Raw genomic sequence first — 23,366 nt, forward strand, 5'->3', positions numbered from 1 at the left:
ATGTGCTCCTTTCCCATAAGAAGCTTATAAAGAAAGATGGGGTGATATTTACATTAAACACATTTTTTTTTAAAGATTTTTATTGGGGAAGGGGAACAGGACTTTATTGGGGAACAATGTATACTTCCAGGCCTTTTTTCCAACTCAAGTTGTTGTCCTTTCAATCTTAGTTGTGGAGGGTGCCAGTCAGCTTCAAGTTGTTGTCCTTTCAGTCTTAGTTGTGGAGGTGGCAGCTCAGCTCCAGGTCCAGTTGCCGTTTTCTAGTTGCAGGGGGCACAGCCCACCATCTCTTGCGGGAGTCGAACTGGCAACCTTGTGGTTGAGAGGATGCATTCCAACCAACTGAGCCATCTGGGAGCTCAGCAGCAGCTCAGCTCAAGGTGCCGTGTTCAATTTTAGTTGCAGGGGGCGCTGCCCACCATCCCTTGCAGGAGTCGAGGAATCGAACTGGCAACCTTTTGGTTGAGAGCCCACTGGCCCATGTGGGAATCGAACCGGCAGCCTTCGGAGTTAGGAGCATGGAGCTCTCACCGCCTGAGCCACTGGGCCAGCCCCAACAGTAAACACATATTGATGTGAATTTCATAATTCTTGTGTTTGGCTTGACTCACTCAGATTGTATTAAACAAAATGAATTGTCAACTGGGATTTGAACAGAAACAGGAATAAGCTGAGAGTTGGAAGAGTCATCTAGGCCACGAGAACTGCTGGATTAAGCAATATTTCCAGACTCTGATGTCAGTCCTGGAAAGGCAGAATTATCAGGCATCATAGACCAGGCAGATGACAGGATAAGGGGGCAGATACAGCTTGTTCTTCAGAAGATCAGAAGGTAGAGTTTAGGGGGTAGTGCATTTGGATCAGAAACCTGAGTGATAAGGATCCTGGCAGGAGATCAGGGACACAGGCAAAGAGGTAAAGAAATGGGTAAGGACCTCAGTTAATGTAACTAGACGGCAAGTCCTGGGAACTGTGGCCGGGGGCCTGGGAAATGAGTGCAGCTCAAGACTGTGGATTAAAGCCTGTTTGAGAGAACATGGGTGTGGAAATACTTGCCAGAAGGATCATTACCCCAAATGCTGGGTCTGGGCACCAGGCATTAGTATCCAGATACATAGAGGCCATCTGCATAACTGCTGGCCTTGGGGCCTCTTTCATTAGAATGGAGGTACAGATGGAGTTAGAATTTCATCAACAGGTGGAACTAAACAGGCGCACCTAATAGAGACCAGGATATTGCTGACAGTAGCCTGATGTTTGGCTCACCCGGTTCAAGTTTCTTTGCTCTCTGAGAAGTTAGTGATTTAGATGGTAATTTAGAAGCAATCACTTGTTCAGCATAGAAACTCTTGGGAGATTTTGTGGTCTATTATTATTACACAAGCTTCTCTATTATTTCCTTTCTTTCACGGAATATAGTTGAATATATATAGCTGTCATAACTCGCTCCGTGAGCCATATAAGAGGAAGGCAGTATACTGGTTATAAGATTGGTTTTTGTTTTCTTAATGTAGTACTTTTATAATGTTTTTCTAAAAATAGGAAAAAATGGGGCCGGCCCGGTGGCTCAGGTGGTTGGAGCTCCGTGCTCCTGGCTCCGAGGGCTGCCGGTTCGGTTCCCACATGGGCCGGTGGGCTCTCGACCACAGGGTTGCCAGTTCGATTCCTCGAGTCCTGCAAGGGATGGTGGGCTCTGCCCCCTGCAACTAAGATTGAACACGGCACCTTGAGCTGAGTTGCCTCCCGGATGGCTCAGTTGTTGGTTGGAGCGCAGGCTCTCAACCACAAGGTTGCCGGTTCAACTCCCGCAGGGGGTGGTGGGCTGTGCCCCCTGCAACTAGAAAACGGCGGCTGGACCTGGAGCTGAGCTGCGCCCTCCACGGCTGGGACTGAGGGGACAACAACTTGAGGCTGGACGGAGCCCTCCACAACTAAGATTGAAAGGACAACAACTTGACTTGGAAAAAAAGTCCTGAAGTACACACTGTTCCCCAATAAAGTCCTGTTCCCCTTCCCCCCAAAAAAATAAATAAATAAAAATAAATAAATAAATACAAATAGGAAAAAATGGAAAGTTCTGATGCAGCTTTTGCATTTGATGTAGAATGTATCCCCTGGTCCAACTGGGAAAAATCTAAGATAGTTCCTTTGAGTTTATTTATTATTTTGAGTAGGAATTTTATTTTCTATCATTGCACTGGTAATAAAGGTGGCAGTTAGCACCATCTGAAAATTTTTTTTCTATACATTACTCTTTAGCTGCTGTTTAGTCATTTGTTGTAGACTTGAGCTCTTTGTTATATTTTTGTATCTTTCAGTACCCAGAATTATTTGCAAACTTGCCCATACGACAAAGAACAGGAGTATTATTGTATGGTCCTCCTGGAACAGGAAAAACCTTACTAGCTGGAGTAATTGCACGAGAGAGTGGAATGAATTTTATTAGTGTCAAGGTATGTTTTTCATTTAACTTTCTTTTTTCTCTTTATTTTTTTATTGAGGTAAAATTTATATAACATATAATTAACTATTTTAAAGTGTACAATTCAGTGGCATTTAATATAATCACAATGCTGTGTAACAACCTCTCTCTAGTTCAAAACTTTTTCATCCCATTCTCCATTCCCTCCCTCTCTTGGCAGCCACTAATCTGCTTTCTGTCTCTATGGATTTGCCAATTCCGGATATGTCATATAAAAGAAATCATGAACTATGTCACCTTTTGTGTCTGGCTTCTTTGATGTAGCGTAACGTTTTCACCTGAATGGCTATGCCACAGTTTATCTGTTCATCATTGGTAGACATTTGATTTGTTTGCACCTTTTGGCTATTATGAATAATGCTGTTCTAAACATTTGTGTACAGATTTCTATGTGGACAAATGTTTAGGCTGCCAAGCTGTTTTTCACAGTGATTACACCATTTTATACTCTCACCAGCAATGTACAAGGGTAATTCTTTCTCCACATCCTTGCCAACACCATTTATGTTTCTTGATTGTAGGTTAGTCTCATATTTGGAAAGCTAGTAGGAGCAATAATCCATTTATTAGTTAAAGCTGTGTGCGAGACTGAATAATCATCCACCTCTCTTTTGTAGGGCTTATTATATTCTTGCTTAAGGCAAATCTTCATGCATTATAAATAGAATTTTGCATAAGTATTCAGATAAAAGAGCAAACTGTACCTGAAAGGAGAAGAAAACCTAGAAGACTAGGAGCTGGAGACCACACAGGCAGGAAGCTGGGGTTTTTATGTTATTTGTTGGCTATATTTCACCCTTGCTTGTGTCACACCAGGTCTAAGTTTTTTAGTATATGAGTGTGGTAATTAAGGGACATGCTAACAGATCATTTCAGGTAATGTCTCATAGACCACCTCGTGTGTCGTTATTGCCTGGCATCTGATATCCTAGTTGTACAGTTCAGCATCCAACAATATTAGTTTCCAAAGAGTGATTAGATTGCAAGGCAAAAGAATCATATATTGTAGCCTTATTCAAAATTGACTTATAATCTGAAAGTCAGTTTAGTAATTTGCACTTCAGTTGTACCTACCCTCCACTAGCACATGATTTTTTTGTGAGCTGGTTACATGGGTACCCTGACAATAATGAGGAAGCACTATAACTTTTAAATTTTCCTCTTTTTTCTGGATTCTGGGATAACTATGACTATACTCTTCTTTTTTACTTGTCACTAGAATGTAGTTTCACTATTTTTAAAAAAAACATTTTCAAGATTAAAGCATGTGACTATTGTTATATTTTAGATTGTTTCATTAGGGAGGATATCTTACCCCTTTAGTAAATCTTCAGATCACAATTTGGCATGAGTTCTCAATGGAGAGGTTTCAATAGAGAGCTGATTGTCTGTAGGCGGCTCAGGGTAAATCCTAGGGGGCATGCGTCAAACGGGGGCCTTTCACAGACACCTGTCCGAGTTCCTAGTATTTTGCCTTAGCTATTTCTTGTTCCGTCTTCTATAGTTCTCTGACTGTACTGAGGAAATCTAATTCAATGCTAATATATTAATAGTTATCTAGATGGCTGAGAGTTAGAAATTCTTTTTTCGGTCACGTATCCTGATCAGTATTTGATCTTTCCAAGGTAATGATTTCTTACTGGAGATCCCATTAAGGGCCTATTCAGTTTTCAAAAAGATCCCAATTTAAGGAAAGACTGTCCTCATTATTGATTTAGTTATATATAGTAAAGTTTATTTTGAAAGTTTTTCAGTTAACTCATTGGAAAAATGGTACATTTTTCAACTGCTGTATAAATAAATTGATTTCAGGAGTTAAAGATGCTGATTAAAGTAATTCATGTCTCATTACATATATTTGGGAGTCTCCAAAGATTTGAGATAGATGGCACATTTTCCCTTTATAAACCATTCATTACTTTACTAAACAAGTAATTATTCAGTACTTATGTGGCAGGCAGTGTTTTGGACACTGGGGATTCAACAATGAACAAAACTTTCTTTTTGGAGCTTACATTCTACTAATGGAGAGAGACAATAGCAGTCGCATTTGATATATAACCTACCGTCAGGTGATAGTAGATGCTCTGTAGGAAGACAGGTAGAATAAGGAGGTGCAGAGTAACTAGAGTGGGTTATAGATGGGGTTGTCAGCTAAGGCCTTTCTGAGGATGTGGCACTTTGTCAGACATCTAAATGAAATGAAGCAGGGAGCCATGAGACTATATGGGAACAAATGTTCTAGGCAGAGGTAACACCAAATATAGAACTTGTGGTATGATATTTGTTCTAGCCACATAATTTTAAAATTGTATTTAAGAGACATTCATTTAATCATGTTAACATTTTTCCATGACTGTATTTAGACTTAGTCATAAACAAAAATTATATTTTGCTTTTAAATAATTTTATCTTAATTCTAATTTAATTTTATCTTATCTAATAGGGGCCAGAGTTACTCAGCAAATATATTGGAGCAAGTGAACAAGCTGTTCGTGATATTTTTATTAGGTTGGTTCCCTATGAGTGTTTTTTCAGTAATTGGCTCTATTATTATTTATCAGTCAATGCTTTTTGGTCTTAGTTTTCTTCTTTTTAAACTGATGTTTGAAACCTGTGATTTATGTGGATTATTAATAAACTAGAGAACAAAGATTTCTCTGTTTCACCAAATACCACTTAAATGTAAAATATTTTCAATATTAAGTTTTAGAAATTATTTAGTTTTATGTTTAAAATAGAAATATTCCTGAAATGCTAAAAGTGAAACCATAAGTGGTTATTCAAAGGAATCTCAAAGTAGATCATTATATGAACCACATAATCACTCTAGGTTCTCTTTTTTGAAATTAAGATTCCATGTGTCCAACTTGATTAAAAAAGAGTGTAACTGTTACTTCACTTGTATAAAAATACATATGAATGCAGAAGCTGATTTTTAAGAATGAAAATAATTATTTAAATGTGATCATATTATAGGGAGTTTTTCAATTAAAAAGCTACTTTATTCCATTCTTCTAAAATTTTATTATAAAATAAGCAATTAGGAGAATATATGTAATGTACACACACATTTTGAATAATAATAAAATGAACTCTTGTATATTCACCACCCAATTTAAGAAATAGAACATTAACAGGAAAGCATTATTACAGATAAAGACAGTCACCACTTAGTGACAAAAGTTTCAGTTTACCAGGAAGATTATACATTTCTAACATTGTTTGTATCTAATACTATAGCTTCAAAATATTTAAGGGAAAAATTGACAGAACTGCAAGGAGAAATTGACAAATCCACTTTCATAATAGATTTTAAACGCAGTTCTTAGCAACTAGTTAGATTGAGGTAAAATAAAACAGTTAAAGTTTAGGAGATTTAAACAACATATTCAGTAAGATTGATCTAAGCATATTTAGAACATTTAACCAACAACTAGAGAATATACATTCTTTTCAAGCACACCTGGAACATACTTGAAAATTGGCCATATGTCAGGCCATACATAGCAATTGCAGTGTTTCAAAGAAACAGTATCATACAGACTCTATTTTTGGAAAACACAGTTAGGTTAGAAATAAACAACAAGAGGATAATCCTCTCCCATATATTTAGATATTTAAAAAACACTCTGCTGAATAATTCATGGATTAAAGATCATAATGGAAAATACGTGGCACTAAATAATAATGAAAATGCTGTTTATTAAAAATGTCAGATGCTGCAAAATTTATCTCAAGGAAAATTTATAGACTTAAATTGTTATAAAAGAAAAACATTGACAATTAATCACTAGGTGTTCATCTCATGAAATTAGGAAAATATAGATATAAGCTATTAACAAATAAGAGCAAAAAATTAATGAAATAGAAAACAATTCAATAATGAAGTTCACAAACCCAAATACTTTTTGAAAGCCTAGTGCACTTGAGCTCCAGCAAAATTGGATCAAGAAGAAAGAAAGTATAAATAAACACTATTAGGAATAAAAAGGGAGACATGACTAAAAATGTAAAAGATAATAAGGGAATATTATGAAATAATATTATGAACTTTATGCCAATACATTTGAAACTTGAGTGACATAGACAAAAAAGATAATTGACCAAAATCAAGCAAAGAAGAAATAAAATCTGAATAGTCCTGTAGCTGTAGGAAGAAATTGAGTCACTTGTTAAAAATATTTATACAACTCATACAATCAGACCCAGTTGGTTTTCTAGGAGAGTTTTGCCATGCATTTAATAAGATATTTGTTGAGTTTTTTCAATCAGCATGACAGGCCAGGTGTTTTGTATTAGGGGCAGTTCGTCATACCTCTAGTCCAGGCAGAGATGGAATTTATGTTCTCTTTGTAATTAAAACAAAATTAATTAATACATTAATAAATTAATTAAAAGTCATAGTTCAAATTAGAAAAAGGTAATACACGTGACTAAAATATATTTTATAAGGAGCCCTTACAAGACAATATGAAAATAATGAGCCTGCCACATTTTAAATGGACTAGACATGAATAAGAAGAAATATTCTTATTCTTCTTATTCATAAGAAGAAATAAAGGTGGCCAATAAGCGTATAAAAATGTTTACTTTGTAATAAGAATCAAAGAAGTATTTCATGTATTGAGTAAGACTGGTTTTTGTTTTAGTTCTTGTGTAGAAGGCATGAGTCTTAGGCATACACCTTGACCTATCTAAGACCCAGTTTACTGAAAACTAGGATAATTTGCCTTGCCTTCTTTAAGGATTTGTTGTGAAGATTTAAATAAATACACAAATATGTGTGTGTACAGATATATATGTATATACACATATATATATGAAATTCCCTTGCAAACTCCGAAGCCCTATTCAACTATGAAATCTTTTCTCCCAGAGCACAGGCTGCAAAGCCCTGCATTCTGTTCTTTGATGAATTTGAATCCATCGCTCCTCGTCGTGGCCACGATAATACAGGAGTCACAGATCGTGTAGTTAACCAGTTGCTGACTCAGCTGGATGGAGTAGAAGGCTTACAGGGTAATAACTGTAAATACAGAAATACTTTATTCTAACAGCATTTCACCAGGATTTACAAAGAATTTTTCCCCCCCAGGTGTTTATGTATTGGCTGCTACTAGTCGCCCTGACTTGATTGACCCTGCCCTGCTTAGGCCTGGCCGACTAGATAAATGTGTGTACTGCTCTCCTCCTGATCAGGTGACAATTTCATATTTAAAGTCCAAAACCCAACAGATGCTACACTCTTTTTATTTTTTAATTAAAGTTTATCGGGGTGACAATGGTTAGTACAATTACATAGGTTTCAAGTGTACAATTCTGTATTACAGCATCTATTTATCACATTGTGTGCTCACCACCCAGAGTCAGTTCTCCTTCCATCACCATTTATTTGATCCCTTTTACCCTCTTCTCTTTCTCCTCCCCTCTTACCCTCTGGTAACCACTGAACTATTGTCTGTGTCTATGAGTTTTTGTTTCTTTGTCTTTTTCCTCTGTTGCTTTCAGTTTTATATCTCACATAATCAGTGAAGTCATATGGTTCTCAACTTTTTCTGTCTGACTTATTTCGCTTAGCATTATAATCTCAAGCTCTATCCATGTTGTGGCAAATGGCACTATTTCATCTTTTTATGGCAGAGTAGTATTCCATTGTGTATATATACCACATCTTCTTTATCTAATCATCTATCGAAGAACACTTTGGTTGTTTCCATGTCTTTGCCACCATAAATAAAGCTGCAGTGCACTTCAAAGCACATATATCTTTACGGATAAATGTTTTCAGGTTTTTTGGGTAGATACCTAGGAGAGGGATTGCTGGGTCATATGATAATTCTACTCTTAATTTTTGGAGGAACCTCCACACTGCCTTCCATAGTAGCTGCACCAATCTGCATTTCCACCAACAGTGTATGAGGGTTCCTTTTTCTCCACAGCCTCTCCAACACTTTATTATTTGTCTTGTTGATGATAGCCATTCTAACTGGTGTGAGGTGATGTCTCATTGTGGTTTTCATTTGCATTTCTCTGGTGATTAGTGATGTTGAGCATTTTTTCATGTCTATTGGCCATCTGTATGTCCTCTGTAGAAATGTCTATTCAAGTCCTCTGCCCATTTATTGATTGGGTTGTTTGTTTTTTGAGTTGTATGAGTTCCTTGTATATTTTGGATATTAGCCCTTTATCAGAGGTGTTGTTTGCAAAAATCTTCTCCCATTTGATTGGTTGCCTCTTTATTTTGTTGATGGTTTCTTTTGCTGTACAGAAGTTTTTTAGTTTGATATAGTCCCATTCATTTATTTTAGCTTTTACTTCCCTTGTCTTTGGAGTCAAATTCATAAAATGCTCTTTGAACCCAAGGTCCATAAGTTTAGTACCTATGTTTTCTTCTGTGCAGTGTATTGTTTCTTATGTTTAGGTCTTTGATCCATTTTGAGTTAATTTTGTGGCAGATAACAGTTTGTTTCATTCTTTTGCATGTGGTTTTCCGATTCTCCCAGCACCATTTATTGAAGAGGCTCTTTTCTCCATTATATGTTTTTGGCTCCTTTGTCGAAAATTATCTGTCCATATTTATGTGGGTTTATTTCTGGGTTCTCAATGCTATTCCATTTGGTCTTTGTGTCTGTTTTTCTGCCAATACCACGCTGTTTTGATTATTGTTGCCCTGTAGTACAAGCTGAAGTCAGGGAATGTGATACCTCCAGAAATGATACACTCTTACCTTGTGAACTTTACTTCTGCCAGGTAATAGCAATTATCCTTCAAATACCAGTTTGTTCACAGCATGAAAAGACAGTGAATTAGATGCAGAGACTGTCTTTGGCACAGACACTTCCATGCTTGTCTGAAAACTATAATTTTTCACTGTTGGCCAATTGGGAAAAAAGGAAGGAACCTAAAGGATTCTATGTTCACATTCCCTGTGTTTAAAGATCACATACCTCATTAGCCTGACAAAAGACTGACAGAATCCAGCGTATGACTAATAATGCACCTAAGCAGGTTACATAGAAATATGATTTTTAACTGTTCCTAGTGCTGTGTTGTTCCAACTCTTGTTTCCAGATGTAGAAACTGATGAATAAATTAGGTGAATCTTCTCTCTGATGAAGATTAGGTTAAAAAAAAAAACTGCAGGAGTTTTAAGTTCTAATGCAGATGATAGTAGGCAGGACCACTGAATTGCAACTGCTTTTCAACCTCTTTTTCCCCTGTTATAACAAAGTAAATTGAAATTTGTCATTTGGAACCACTTACTTTCAATTACCCAAGCTTGGGGTAAGTAAGAGAATCTGATAGTAAGACATAATCAACTTTTTCTCTAGAAAAAAAAAAGAAAAAGAAAACTGATGAATAAATAAGTGGAAGAACAAACAGACAAATTAATAGTCAGAGGTATAAAATATATAAATATATGTCCCATGTAGTAACTAACTATTATTGAAATTATTTTAATTTTCCTTTTGAAATACTTTCTCAGCACAGTTGCCCAAATAGAGAAAGTGAGCACTGTCTGAATAAGAAATGATTTACACCAAATGGCAGATAATGTTGATTATCATTCATTTTCCTCCCTATGAGCCTTCTGTTAGGGGAAAAGTTCCAAGCAGGATAGACAGTAGACTGGTGGTGCTTTTTTCTACTTACCTGTAAAGCTTAGTAGATGTGTAAAGTTAATTTATAAAAGAAATTGTAAGGTACACAGTTTAAAATAATTTAATTTTATGTCTTATTTGTTAAATCAAGTAGTTTTTCTCCCTCCAGGTGTCACGTCTTGAAATTTTAAATGCTCTCAGTGACTCTCTACCTCTGGCGGACGATGTGGACCTTCAGCACGTGGCCTCAGTGACTGAGTCCTTCACTGGAGCCGACCTGAAAGCTTTACTGTACAATGCGCAGTTAGAGGCCTTACATGGAAGGCTGCTGTCAGGTGGACTCCAAGTAAGTGTTAGGAGATCGTTACTAAGGCGTTTTATGAGTTAGAAGAGAAGTTCATTATCAAACCTCAACCTGAAAAAAATCCTGTTTTTTAACAACTCTGGTGAGCTGTACAGAAATTTACTTTTGTAAATTTCGAATGTTCCATAGTTAGAATACTGGCTTTGCAGAGAATTTGTAATTATGACAAGTTTGGTGTCTCTTTCTTTAACATTACTATTGGCAAAATGTGTTGGTGTGTGGAAGAATATTACTTAAATTGGGATATCATGACTTAGATAATATAAACAGAAAAATATTGAGGTTTTTACTTTGTTACTTTAATTTAAAAAATAATCAAAGTTATTGATTTTGAAGTTCAAATTGTCCCAGATCTGGACAATAGGAGCTGCTTTTGGATGGCTTCTGTGTCCTTTTGATACATTCTCTCATTCTTTGGTGCCTTACCTATTTCCCGATTCAACAAGGTGGTGTAGATTTATCTTGTACTTTCTGTATCCCAGCCCTAGAATCAGACTTTTCTCTAAGGTAGTATTTTGATTTTAATTTTCACAGTAGATAATTTGAACTCTGGTACATTATGGACTTTATCATATATTTTCTAGGGAGGGTTTTCCTCTCCCCTACATTTTATGGAGATCCTCCCTACATTTTATTGGAGATTCTTTTAGGACCTGACGTTCCTAAATCAACTACCAAGCTTTTGCAATTTTGGCAAACCACTGAAGTTCTTTATTTTCCCACTTCTGTAAAGTACTCTATAATGATAAAAACACTCTATAACATGGTTGATTTGTCATTTCAGAGTAGAAAAATATGAATTGACAGACAGAGACACAAAAGTAAAACCCGGAAGTCTGAGTCCTGTTTGTTAGAGTTTTTGGGGTGATATTTGTCAAATTATCTACACATTCCATCATGTCTTTTTTTATTTTAATAGTTAAAATTTTATTATGTCTTCAGAACCATTAGAGAATAGAGCTTTTTTTGAAAGGTGCCTCAAACTTGCTTGTACTGGTCTACTAGAATACACTGTATTGTTTATTTCTGAGTTGTGGATTACTTAGATCTTTACAACTGGTTGTCCTTTTATGTGTTTTAGGATGGAAGTTCCAGTTCTGACAGTGACCTAAGTCTGTCTTCAATGGTTTTCCTTAACCACAGCAGTGGTTCTGATGATTCAGCGGGAGATGGAGAATGTGGCTTAGATCAGTCCCTTGTTTCTCTAGAGATGTCCGAGATGATTCCAGATGAATCAAAATTCAATATGTACCGGCTCTACTTTGGAAGCTCTTATGAATCGGAACTTGGAAATGGAACCTCTTCAGATTTGGTATGTTATGCAGTCACCATTGTATAGTTCTGAAACATAAAGCCATAGGTTGATGTAAAGTTGATTTATTGACAGTGATTTGTCTCCTAACTGGCCCTACATGTCCTTTCTGGGTGGTTGGTTCTTCAGTAAAATAGTCTTGTTTTCCTTACTTATACTAATTAGTTATTTTTATTCCGTGGTAAGAACTGTAAGAGCTGGTAGCAAAGGGAAGCCAAAGTAGTCCATTGGTATCTTTCAGGTTTACCTCCCTTCATCAGTGGTTTTCAAACATCTTTAGTTGCAAATGTTTTATATTAGACTTAAATTCTATTATCATAGAATAGTTGAGGATAATGAGAACTTGGTACAATGATGTCAAAAATTCCTGACAACAAAATGTTATCTATTTATTATATTTTTGGTGGAAAGGATAAGCACAGTGAAAAAGATACAAGTAGTAATAATGTTTCAACAAGGAAAAAGTTTAAATTAAATGTGGGCAATATCATTGATTTTCTAAAGTAAAATAGCATTCAACATATATCCCTCAAAAATTAACAATAGTTCACTGTTACTTTATTGGTACACATAACATTTTTACCTATGTTTAGTTAGATTTTTCTTGTTTTTTGTAAATTTGCTTTATTCAGGTTTTTAAAAATATAAGTGACTAATTTTTATTCCCAAGAATAGTAAGCTATTGTTTTAATTCTAGTCTTTAATTCTGTTTTCTGTTTCTTAACTTCTGTGTAGAAATGTCCCAGAACCTTATATTTGTTGAAAACCAAGAATAAGGCTCATTTGGAACCTATCCCTCGGGCATTAGTGTGGTGGATTTAATAACAAAGCACTAAAAGAACCTTGTGTCATGGCAGTTTTCATTCTACAGTGGTTCAACAACATAGATATAAATGAGCTCTTATAGAATATAAACATATTTCAAGCTTGCTTAATTTCAGTTAATTAAAATATAAGCTTATCCATGTTAAGTGTTTAGTGCTTAAAAATTTTTACCTTTGATAAATACATACTTTTTTCTCCCTCTTTCTCTCTTTACTTTCCCTTCCTTCTCTCCTTGTTATACTTACCCGTGCAGAGTTCACAGTGCCTGTCTGCACCAAGCTCCGTGTCTCGGGATCTCCCTGGAGTTCCTGGGAAAGATCAGTTGTGTTCACAGCCGCCAATGTTCAGAACTGCTTCACCAGAAGGTTACCAAGAACTTACACAGGAACAAAGAGATCAACTGAGAGCAGATATCAGTGTTATCAAAAGCAGATACCGGAGCCAAAGTGGAGTATGGCTTTTCTCTCCCCCCACCCATTTTAATTGTGAAAACTTTTTAAAAATTGCTTTTCCTTTTTTGATATGTATTTCTTTGATTTATAAACGAGCTGTATTTATAAACCAGGGACTGAAACACTTTGATCAGTCAAATGGTTATGTGCTTCCTGCTTTCAAGTTATTTTTAGTAATCTTATGAGAAAGGAAATGGATAGTCTCCTGAAAAAACTGGCAAACAGAGATAACACTTGGACTGTTGCTTTTTTAAAATCATGTCTCTAAGTTAACTTTTTGTCACTTTCTTTTTTATTTAAGGAGGATGACTCCCTTAACCAACCAGGACCAATCAAAACCAGCCTGGCTATTAGTCAGTTGCATTTACTGTCTGCACTCAGCCACACAAAACCCTCCATTACTGAAGACGACTGGAAGAATTTTGCTGAGCTGTAAGTAACATTCTGATTTAGAAGTAATAGATTTAGAGGTGACAGTTAAGAATTTTAAAAGTTTAAGTGAATGTTTAAAATCACAAAAGATTATTTTGAATATTTAAAAACCAATTCAAAAAATGTGTTCAGTCACTGTGCATTAAAACACTCAAAAACTTCAGGAGTAAAGAAGTCAAAAATGAACTTTCATTAACCACTTCATTTAATTATATTTGAAGTATTTACAATGAATTGATGTAATTTTAAAAGCTTTGAAGAAATGAAAGGAAAATTAAAAACTCAAAATGATTCCAATATGTAGTTTGCAAAAATTGTTATGAAAAATATTCCTGTCTTTTCAATTGCTTTCAAAAGAATTTATATTCTATTAATCTCAAGAACATTCAAGGTTATTCATTGTGGACAATGCTTACTACACATTTGGATTTATAGACTTCTTGCAGTTGTCTCTGTAGCAGCTTAGGAGTCTTTGACCCATAGTCTGGGACCATTCTAGGTAAATGATTCAACTTAATTCAAGAAATGTTTTTTCCTGGTCTTTAGAAGTTATAGCTCTTGTTTAATTTTGCAGTACTTTGGGTGTGCATGTGTGTGTACATTGTAAGGGCAGAAAAATGTTCCCTTCTTCCCTCCAAGGGAAGGTCTAATAATTAAATTTGTTTTTCTCCTGCTAATCTGTCTTAGGTCAATTTAACTGCATACATAGGGGAGCCCCATAAAAATAGGAGACTCAAAGGCAGTTAGGCAATGGAGGCTTGAATACTATCCTGAGCTCAGGAAAGGGATAGGGGCTGGGGATTTAAAAGGGAAGGAAGGTGACAAGAGCAGATGTGTGGTAATTAGGTGTTTGTTCTGCCATGCAGATAAGTCTTTTAGATAAAGTTATCTCTGGTAATAGCTGTGCTTCTGTTACCTAAATTCTTTTAGGCAGTTAAAGGAGAGGTAAAAAGCTTTTCCTGAGTCTGCTGGGTCTTGATTCCCTTTAGTTCAAAATAATCCACCTGCCAAATTGACACATTTTGGGGTGGCATATTCTGTGCCTTTCAGTCCCACCTTTGAAATTTCCCCAAGAAGTTTCATAGTCCAGAAGTTGAATTGGTAGATTGCTCCATCTTACTGAACTAGTCTCTTAGTCCTGAGAAGAGTTCAGTTAAACAGTTGTCTCACGGCAGGAGATGGGGATACAGGGGAGCTTCTAACGTTAGGCCTCTATTGTACAAGCAATCAGGTGTTTCATAAGAGGTATTTCTCTGGAAGCAAAAGAAAAACAAAGGTTAATGATTACAGCAGTAATCAGAACCCAGTCTGTTCTGACGGCAGCCAGTTGAGAAGATTTCTAGATGTTGGGGTGAAAGTATATTTTACAGTTTGAATATCTATGACGATGTCATTGAGTGTCCCGGTAAACTTTCTGAATGGCCCACACAGCAACAGACACGAAGACTGTCCGTATGTGAGCGGTTGTAGTGATTTCTGGGAAGTTTATATCAAGTTGTTCACATTCAGTTTGCGGGGCTTCAGGAAAAGGGCAGCGTTTGTTTATAGTGATTCCAAGTCAAGAGTGGGAGAATTCAGAAATGTTAATTTGGAGACTTGTAGCCAAATATTGGAGGAAAGTAAAAGAATTAAGATCTAGTCCAAGTTATAGGGAGAAAACAAAACATCAAGGACAATTAATAGCACTAGAAGCTGATATCCACAAAGGTGTATTACTGACATAATTTCTCTCTCACCCTGATTTCTATCAAAGATAACCCAAGTAAGATTAATCTCTTTGCAAATAAATATAGTTTCAATAAACTTGGCCTAATTACTTGTATGAGTATAGCAAGACTAGTGAGTGACTATTATGCTCTTTTAAATCTGCTTTGCTGGAACTTTTCATAAGGCATCTCAGATTGAATTTTTTAAAGCCTCATGAGACGAGGAAGCCAAGGACTCACCATCAGATTTTGCCTGCAGTACCTACGCGTATATATTAGGGTTTATTCCTGTCTTCTTGAGGTCGCCAGGATATCCTGAGGTTCCTATACCTGCTAGGAAGGGATGCTCCTTACTCACCTGGTAGGGCTGCTAGGAAGCCTGTAAGCAAAGTACCAGGCTGGTTTTCCCAGGTGTTCTATAGGCTCCATAAAGTCAGCCTTAGCTCCTTAAAACTGATCATACATGAGTCTGTGCATTCTCAAAGATGACATCCCACTCAAAGCCTTGGTAATATAACCAGAGTTTCCAGCTGTGTCCTGTACAAGGAGAAAAGATTCAAATAACTATATTGTCATGAAAATAATTCTCACTTAAGAGTTTCCGAATTCTGGGGGAATCAGGTAGGGAGAAAAAAAATATTTAGTCTTGATTCACATAATTTTAAAAGACAGTTTCCTTAAAATCTGAAAAAACAAAATGTAAAAGAACCAGCAATGTTTCAGTCCATTTAATCCCCTGTAATTAATTCTTGATCTTTTGTTAGCAGTTTTATGAATCTAGTAGTTTCTCCATTAAAGGTCTGCAGATTTTTACCCAGTTTAATGGTATGATCTGAAAGTTATCAAAAACCTGTACTTGTTAAAGTCCTTTGCGTGAGTCTTCTTGAAGATGAAGCACATTTGCAGGAACACTTTTGCAAAAGCATCAGAGTAAAACAATAACTATCTTTAAATGACAAAAGACCTAAATGTAGCCATGATTCAAGATCTGACAGGAATTCATTATAATGCAATTGACAAGGGAATTTAAAAGATAACTGGAATTATGACTGATCATTATTTATCAGATTTTTAGAAATTTTATACAATTTCTGGAAAACATTGATAACATATCCATGCAGATATAACCTAAAGGTTTCATCTAGGTTTAAGTATACTCTATGATGTTCCCCAAAACTACAAAATTGCCTAATGACACATTTCTCAACATATCCCATCATTAAGCAGTGCATGACTGTGTATTAAATAAGCCTAATTATTAATATCTCTTTATTAGAAAAGAACAGATCTTTTGAGATGTGTCAGAGGCTTTCTTAAAAATTCCAAAGTGAGTTCGACGTTCAAAAGGACATTATTTAGAATTTGATTTGGGGGAAGTTTGTCAAAAATATTAAAAGATTTTAAAACACTTAGTCAAATAGTATTATAGGTCACTAATGCAATATATAATTATATTCATTTAACCAGTGACAGTTAAAGACTGCAGGCAAATACAGAAAGTTACACAGTTGTGAAAAAAAACACAACTTTTAATAGAGGAGATTCGGTTTTCTTAAGTAATCAAACATGAAGCATAGGAAATTTTGGTAAAACACAGAATCTTTATTTGTCTAGACCAATTACTTGAAAGGTAAAGCAAAACCTTTCACAGTTGTAATCAATAGCAGACCAATAAGTCCAAGAAAAATTTGTCCTTTTAACAGATAAAAGACAGTTAAGTTTTAGTTTTACATAAGTACACTACTGATATTAAGCTTTTTTTAAATCCTTAAAATAAATTTATTCCATTTTAGCCAGCGTGACTACACAAAGTAAAATTCTCTCTCACTCCAACTTTCTATGTCCATTTAATTTGTCCTTTATTCTCTTTCCCATTCTGAAATAATCGTTTTGCTTCATGATAAAAATATTTTTCCTTAACAAAAATATATCTCCATACCTCATACCTTTTTACCAAAAACACATCCACTTTCCTTGTATACAGAGTTGTTTTTCTTATTATTGCTTTGGTAACTTACAGATTTTAATTACATATATTAAGTAGAACTCTTAACCCTTGAAAACCTTAATTTCTACTAATTGTGAACTGTTACACCAGAATTCTGTAGATTGGCAAATCTATGAGTACTTTTCATCATTTCTAGAAACATATGCCTTTTTTTTAATGGTAGAATTTTTCACTATGGTATAGGACATGCTTACTACACAAATATCTTTAGTTTCTCTGTAATAAACCAAAAGTAGATAAACCTATGTTCAGTAATTAATGTTTCAGTATTTTATCTTTTTTAAAAATGATCTATATATTCAATTAATTTCCATCATTTCAGCTTAGCAAAACTCTAAGGGTGTAAGTTACCAAAGAGATTTGGGAAACTATTCAAAGAGCTTCATAAAACATAATTATTGTTGAAAAGTTCACTTAAAAACTTACTTAATTTGGGGGTGGCCAGTTAGCTCAGTTGGTTAGAGTGTGGTGCTGGTAGCACCAAGGTTGCCAGTTCGATCCCCACATGGGCCACTGTGAGCTGCGCCCTCCTTTAAAAAAAAAAAGTTACTTAATTCACTGTTTCTCAATCATATTTAGATTACTTACGAAAATTTCCTGAGACAGTAAAACAGCTAGCTATCATTACAAATTTGTAACAGAAATAGCATGAGCTTATTTAACTTAAAAAAAACCTAGATAGAATAAAAGTTGTATGTCTGCATTATATTAAATGCTGATAACTCTGAAAACATGCCTATTTTAATTAAACCAACAAATTTAATACCAAAGATTATCCCAGGTGACATAAACTTGAAAAGCATTTGGGTTAGTTTCTATTATATTTCTGAAAGTTTAGGAATATTTAATTTGATAAGTGCTTATTTTTCTTTAAGCCAATTAAATAGAGCTTTTTTTACAAATTAATTTTGGCAATACCATCCAGAGGTAGAAAAATACTACATATACATAACATATCCATAGACACACGTAATAAACACATAGACACAGAGAGAGACCCTAAGTTTCTGTTCTAGAATTTTAGCCGTGAATCAGACCTACCAATACAAAACTCATAAGTAACAGTTGAATCCAAATTGTGTCTGATAGAACAGATTAAGTTTACCTGCTCAAATGACTAAAGCTTTTTACTGGTGTTTGTGGAGAAGACTTATAAAATTCGTATTTGCCCTTGTCAAGGAATCGTGTGGAGGCTGGGGACTAGATTTTGGACAAGGGAGCTTTTATAGCAGTGTGTATTTTAGAAAGTCCTTTTCCCCTCTTTTCTTTTCAGTCTCAGGTGATTGTGGGAGGTGTTTTAGTCATCTCCTGAGGTGTTTATATTTCAAAGACATGGTAAGATTTACATCTTCAAGAGATAGAGAAAGAATACAAGTTTTCTTAGGAGTTGTAAGGTATTTTCCTCTATTATCAGAAGTCTAGGGTAATTACTATTTAAATTTTTCCTTCTTTTTAGCAAAATTCTGTTCTAAAATCTTCAAGCATTTTGAAATGAATAGGGGAAGTTTTAGAGTTGGTAAAGATAGGTGGACTTTGAAATGTTGCTAGAGCCGCATACCGTGTTTCCCCGAAAATAAGACCTAACCAGAAAACAAGCCCTAGCATGATTTTTCAGGATGCCATCCCCTGAACATAGCTCTAGTGCGGTTTTTGGAGCAAAAATTGATATAAGACCCGGTCTTATTTTGGGGGAAACATGATATGTGGTTTAGCAAAGACTCCAATTTGTAAAATAAGGACAGTCACTTTTAAATCCTCAAAGAATTGGGTTGCAGCCTGAATGCTGTCAAGCATTCGTCCAACTACCTCTTCATCCAACTACCTGCAGATTTTAAATTAAGATGGAAATTAAGTTTCCTAGGTTCTGAAGCTTCGGGGTTTAACGTAATACGCCTTTATCAACGGGGAGGAATACCCCTTAGCAGCCGATCAAGGTCCCTGTGAGTGGGGTTTTAATAGCCAGTAGTCTTTCTGACTTCTCCCTAAATCAGGTAGGATGTTCTGAGCCTGGAGGTTAAAGGACTTTATAATCTAATAGATCTGCTGCTGTCCGTGGGACATGAATTCTTTTTGGTGGGGTCCAGGATATATCCACAAAGGACATGATTCTTCTAAATTAACTTCATGGCTTTCAGCATTTACACGAGTTACCTGTACACCACGGACCTGGAGTCAGGCTGGAGCGCTGTCTGTAAATCGTGTAGGGAAAGAGAAGTTCAGACAGGCAGGCAGGGCCGGAGAAGGGGAACTTACACCGGATGTGGTCATTTCTGTTCTTTCATCCTGTTAACGGAGTCCCTGTTACACTCTCTTATGTCCTCTCTAATTTCGTCTTTCCACAGTCCCAATAAGACAATTATTTATCATAAGAGCCTTCTAAAATGTTTTCAAGTATAGAAGTTTTACCAATTCAAAGGGTCCGTCATCTGGCCATTGACAAGTAGGATCTTACATTAATCTTAATAGTGATTCAAACCAGTTAGCCTTTTTATGGCTTAACCACGGATGCAAGAAGTATCCCAGAAGAAGGTACAAAAGATAGAGCCCTCACAAGATCCATAAAGTTTACTCCCAGAATTAGCCAAAGAAAGCAAAAACCTTCATTGTTACAGGTGGTAAACAGGTGTAGTGAAAACTGTTTCCGGTTTCCCATGAGAACACAAGACGTCTCCAGCCACAGACCCCAAATCTGTGGTACTGGGCAGGCACTACTTGAATGGGACTTTTTCAGCGCTAACCAAACAATGAAGGTTGAGACGACTAAGGCCCCTTATGGGCTGGAGCCCGTAAGACAAACTGCCCAATAGCCAGACTCCCAATAGTCAGACAATGCTGCTTGTCACTCCATGTCTCACACCCTGAGTCTGTTGAGTGGACCTCCAGATACAAACTGATTCTTAAATCTTCTGGCTGGTGGACACCAGAGAGAATATTCTTACTGGACACAAAACCAAGCTCTCAAGACAGAACAAGACGAGAGGAGCCCCTCATTTGGTTTTTTTTATATAGGAGACCCACAGCAAAGTTAATCTGAACAGACACAGGTCTAGAACCGTGAACTGGCCAGATTGGGAACTCTGTAAGATTGGCTCAAACCACAGGATTATAGGCCCTCTGCCTGCATTCCACCCTGTGTTTTTCCTCCTTATGACGAGTGACACGAAAGACAGACAAAAGTAAACAACCATCTCTGGGAAGAAAGGGATCAGTAGAAAACAAAGCGTACGCATAACAAGTCTTTTCTATAGTCTCTATACCCAAGGAGGTAGTTCACACAAGTATTTGCTCCTGCTAATCTAAATTTAGAAAAAGGAAAAGGACTCCCGCCACTCACTTCCACTGGACCCGGCTGGCAGATCCAGGAGACTGACAGGTAAGAATTCTTACCTCCTGGCGCTGTCGGAGGCCCCGGGATCTGTCAGCGGCATCAAGCCAGTGGTGAGTGAGCTCCACGTTGGGCACCAAGCTAGCGGTGGAAAAGTTTCCCCTTATTCCCGTCTAGGTTCTTTGGCTGGTCTAATTACACTGACAGAAGACAGGTTTACAAGAGAAAACATTTTCTTTTGTACCTGTATCAACCCCATGAAAATACGAAACTCAAAGGCAGTCAAGCAGTTGAAGCATAAGTGCCATTCTGACCTAAGAAAGGGCTTCAAAGGGGAGGAAGGAAATTCACAGCAATGACAGGAGCAGGTGTTTGCCCTGCCATACAGATAAGTCAGATAAAAAATTACCTCTGGTTGTAGCTCTTTCTGGTCCAGGCCCCCATCTAAATCCTTTTAGGCCATTAAGGGAGAGGGAGATAAAAAGCTTTTCCTGAGACAGCTGGTTCTTGATTCCTTTCAGCTCAAAATAATCCACATGCCAAAGTGATACAGTTTGGGGTGGCATGTTCTGCTCCCCTTCAACATACATAAGTAACATGTAATTATTGTAGAAAATTCAGAAAACAAAGAGAAAGAAAAATAAGGAAACAGAAATGTCCCTTAACCCCACCACCTCCCAAGCATATTTGTATGCTCAGTTTTTCATACTAAGATAGGACACTCTGCACCTGTTGTGTACAGCAGCCCCACTTTGACCCATCCATACATCTTGAACATTCTTTCATAGTTTAAATATGTTACAATATTGTTTTTAACATCATTTTACAAGATAGCTATGCCACATATCCAATTTGGGACATTTAAGTTTCCAGCTTTTTACTACTGTAAGCAATGTGATAATGAACATTTTTGGAGCTGAATATTTGCACATATCCTTAATTATTTCACTGGGCTAGAGGTAGAATTGTCACATCACACGGTACTCACAATTTTTAAGGCTTTTGAAATCTATTGCTATGTTGCCTTCCAGAAATACTGTGCAGTGTGTATTCCAACAGCAATATACTGAGTACCCATTTCACCACACCCTCGTCACACTACCAGTATTTCTCTAAACTTGGCCAATTGGAGAAAAAGTATATCTTGTTTAAAAATGTACATTTCTTTGATTAAAACTATAAAGGTTATATTTTGTATATTACTCATTGCCATTTGTATTTTATCTTTTCTAACTTGTCTCTTCCTTTTTCTGTTGGGGTATTCAGCTTTTGAAACTATATTTGTAAGAACTTGCTTTAATTTCTATTACAAATATTTTTTCCAATTTGTTATTTCCCTTATGTTTCTTAAAACATAATTCTGTATTCTAATAACTGTAGTGTCAGATGGGTAATAGACTTACTGGGGTGATCACTTCGTGAGGTATATACATGTCTAATCGCTATGTTGTTTTGTACACCTGAAACTAATAGTAAAAAAAGAGGGAAGAGGGAGCTAAAAAAAAACACGATAATTCTGTGTGCAGTTTGTCTTTTGTCATTTTAGCATTTACATGTATTAAATATCTCTCCCTTTTTTTTTTCTTTTTTTTTTTAAGGTATGAAAGCTTTCAAAATCCAAAGAAGAGGAAAAATCAAAGTGGAATAATGTTTCGACCTGGGCAGAAAGTAACTCTAGCATAAACTATACTTCTAATGTTTTTTTCTTTTTGGTGGCTTGTCCCTATGTTGTAACAGTAAAAATGGTGTCTATTTAAACTTATTTTTAATTTAATAAATTAATCTATAAAAATCACAGATTGATAACCCTATGGTTATGTAATGATCAGGATTACTTGAGATTAATACTGTATAATAAATTGGGATATTTATAACAGATTCTATATCTTCTTTCCTATAAATCTATAATAAATCTTTAATGAAATAATATCAGCCAAATGGTATAACTAATTTTTTTCTCCTTTGAAGAAAAGTAATAGAGGATGTAATTAAAAACATTTCTTAGAACTCTCTGACAGTTGCATACAACATCTTTCTTGCATTTGACAAGTTTTATGCTTAGCAACTTCTGACTGTTTTGCAAATAAAATATCCTATTAGTTACTGATCTAATTATCTGCTCTTAATTATCAGCAAAATTCAAATAAATTTAATTATTCCCTCATACAGAAATGAGATCACATCTCCCTAATATACCACATCCAACTCCACAACTTTATTTCAATATTCTCTCATCTGTGAACTAAATTGTAAAGTCAGCCACCAACACAAACTATGTATAGTAATGCAGTAAGGGGAAAGGAAAAAAGGAGAAAGTTAGGTAAAATATACATAGAAATAACATGAGACAGAAGAGAACAATGTACAGGTGGTAGCCGCTGCCCTTTCCGCAGCTGATCATGAGAACATGGCTGGTCATTTGACTTCTCTCTTCCATTACTTACTCTGTCTTCCCTGACTTCAACCAGCACAGCAGTGATTAGAGTCTTTTACTAGCTGGGATGATCTTAACATTGCCCTCTGAGTCATCGGTGGCTTGCCTCAGATGTCAGAAATCTTCCATTAAATTGTACCATAAATATTCAATATCACAAATTTCCACCCGTACTTCTCCCATGCCCCTTTGTGTAGCAGCAACTCGATTCACTCAGCCAACATCGTAACCCTCCCCTTCTAAACTGCTGGAATAGTCAGCGTTCCTCTTGTAGAAGCATTCCTCCTTTGCTTCCCTCTAAGTAAGCAAAGCCCAGGATCACAGACGAAAGCCGAGACTGGGTCACCACCAGGTATTCGCTGAGAAGTACCATTCCCCTTTACACTTCGGTTCCCAGACTCGTATAGTAAGGCCATGGTCAT

The 23,366-nt window shown here is 36.1% G+C and overlaps 1 protein-coding gene and 1 long non-coding RNA gene across 5 annotated transcripts in view; one reads left to right on the forward strand and one right to left on the reverse strand.

Annotated features, from left to right (window-relative positions):
• Positions 1-22,437, forward strand: part of PEX1 (peroxisomal biogenesis factor 1) — a 61,135-nt gene extending 38,698 nt beyond the window's left edge. For 2 of the 4 annotated variants that reach the window (XM_019716789.3, XM_019716785.3), the window contains exons 16-24: positions 2,319-2,453; positions 4,929-4,993; positions 7,362-7,504; positions 7,581-7,684; positions 10,256-10,432; positions 11,532-11,762; positions 12,841-13,038; positions 13,341-13,471; positions 22,109-22,437. In XM_019716789.3, the coding sequence (XP_019572348.3) occupies positions 2,319-2,453; positions 4,929-4,993; positions 7,362-7,504; positions 7,581-7,684; positions 10,256-10,432; positions 11,532-11,762; positions 12,841-13,038; positions 13,341-13,471; positions 22,109-22,193 (1,269 nt within the window). In that variant the 3' untranslated portion in view covers positions 22,194-22,437. Of the gene's footprint in view, positions 1-2,318; positions 2,454-4,928; positions 4,994-7,361; positions 7,505-7,580; positions 7,685-10,255; positions 10,433-11,531; positions 11,763-12,840; positions 13,039-13,340; positions 13,472-22,108 lie in introns of those variants that run through there. The other 2 variants (XM_019716796.3, XM_019716803.3) reach the window with 2 other exon arrangements.
• LOC148758348 (uncharacterized) lies at positions 14,591-17,716 on the reverse strand. The gene is made up of 3 exons (XR_016021074.1): positions 17,612-17,716; positions 15,536-15,714; positions 14,591-14,724 (listed from the first exon to the last, which is right to left on the reverse strand). It is a non-coding gene; the product is annotated as an uncharacterized LOC148758348 (long non-coding RNA).
• Positions 22,438-23,366: the final 929 nt, after the last annotated feature.

The sequence above is a fragment of the Rhinolophus sinicus genome, chromosome 4, assembly GCF_057876585.1.
Source record: "Rhinolophus sinicus isolate RSI-liver-muscle chromosome 4, RSI-T2T, whole genome shotgun sequence".
In the NCBI taxonomy this organism is placed as follows: Eukaryota; Metazoa; Chordata; class Mammalia; order Chiroptera; family Rhinolophidae; genus Rhinolophus; species Rhinolophus sinicus.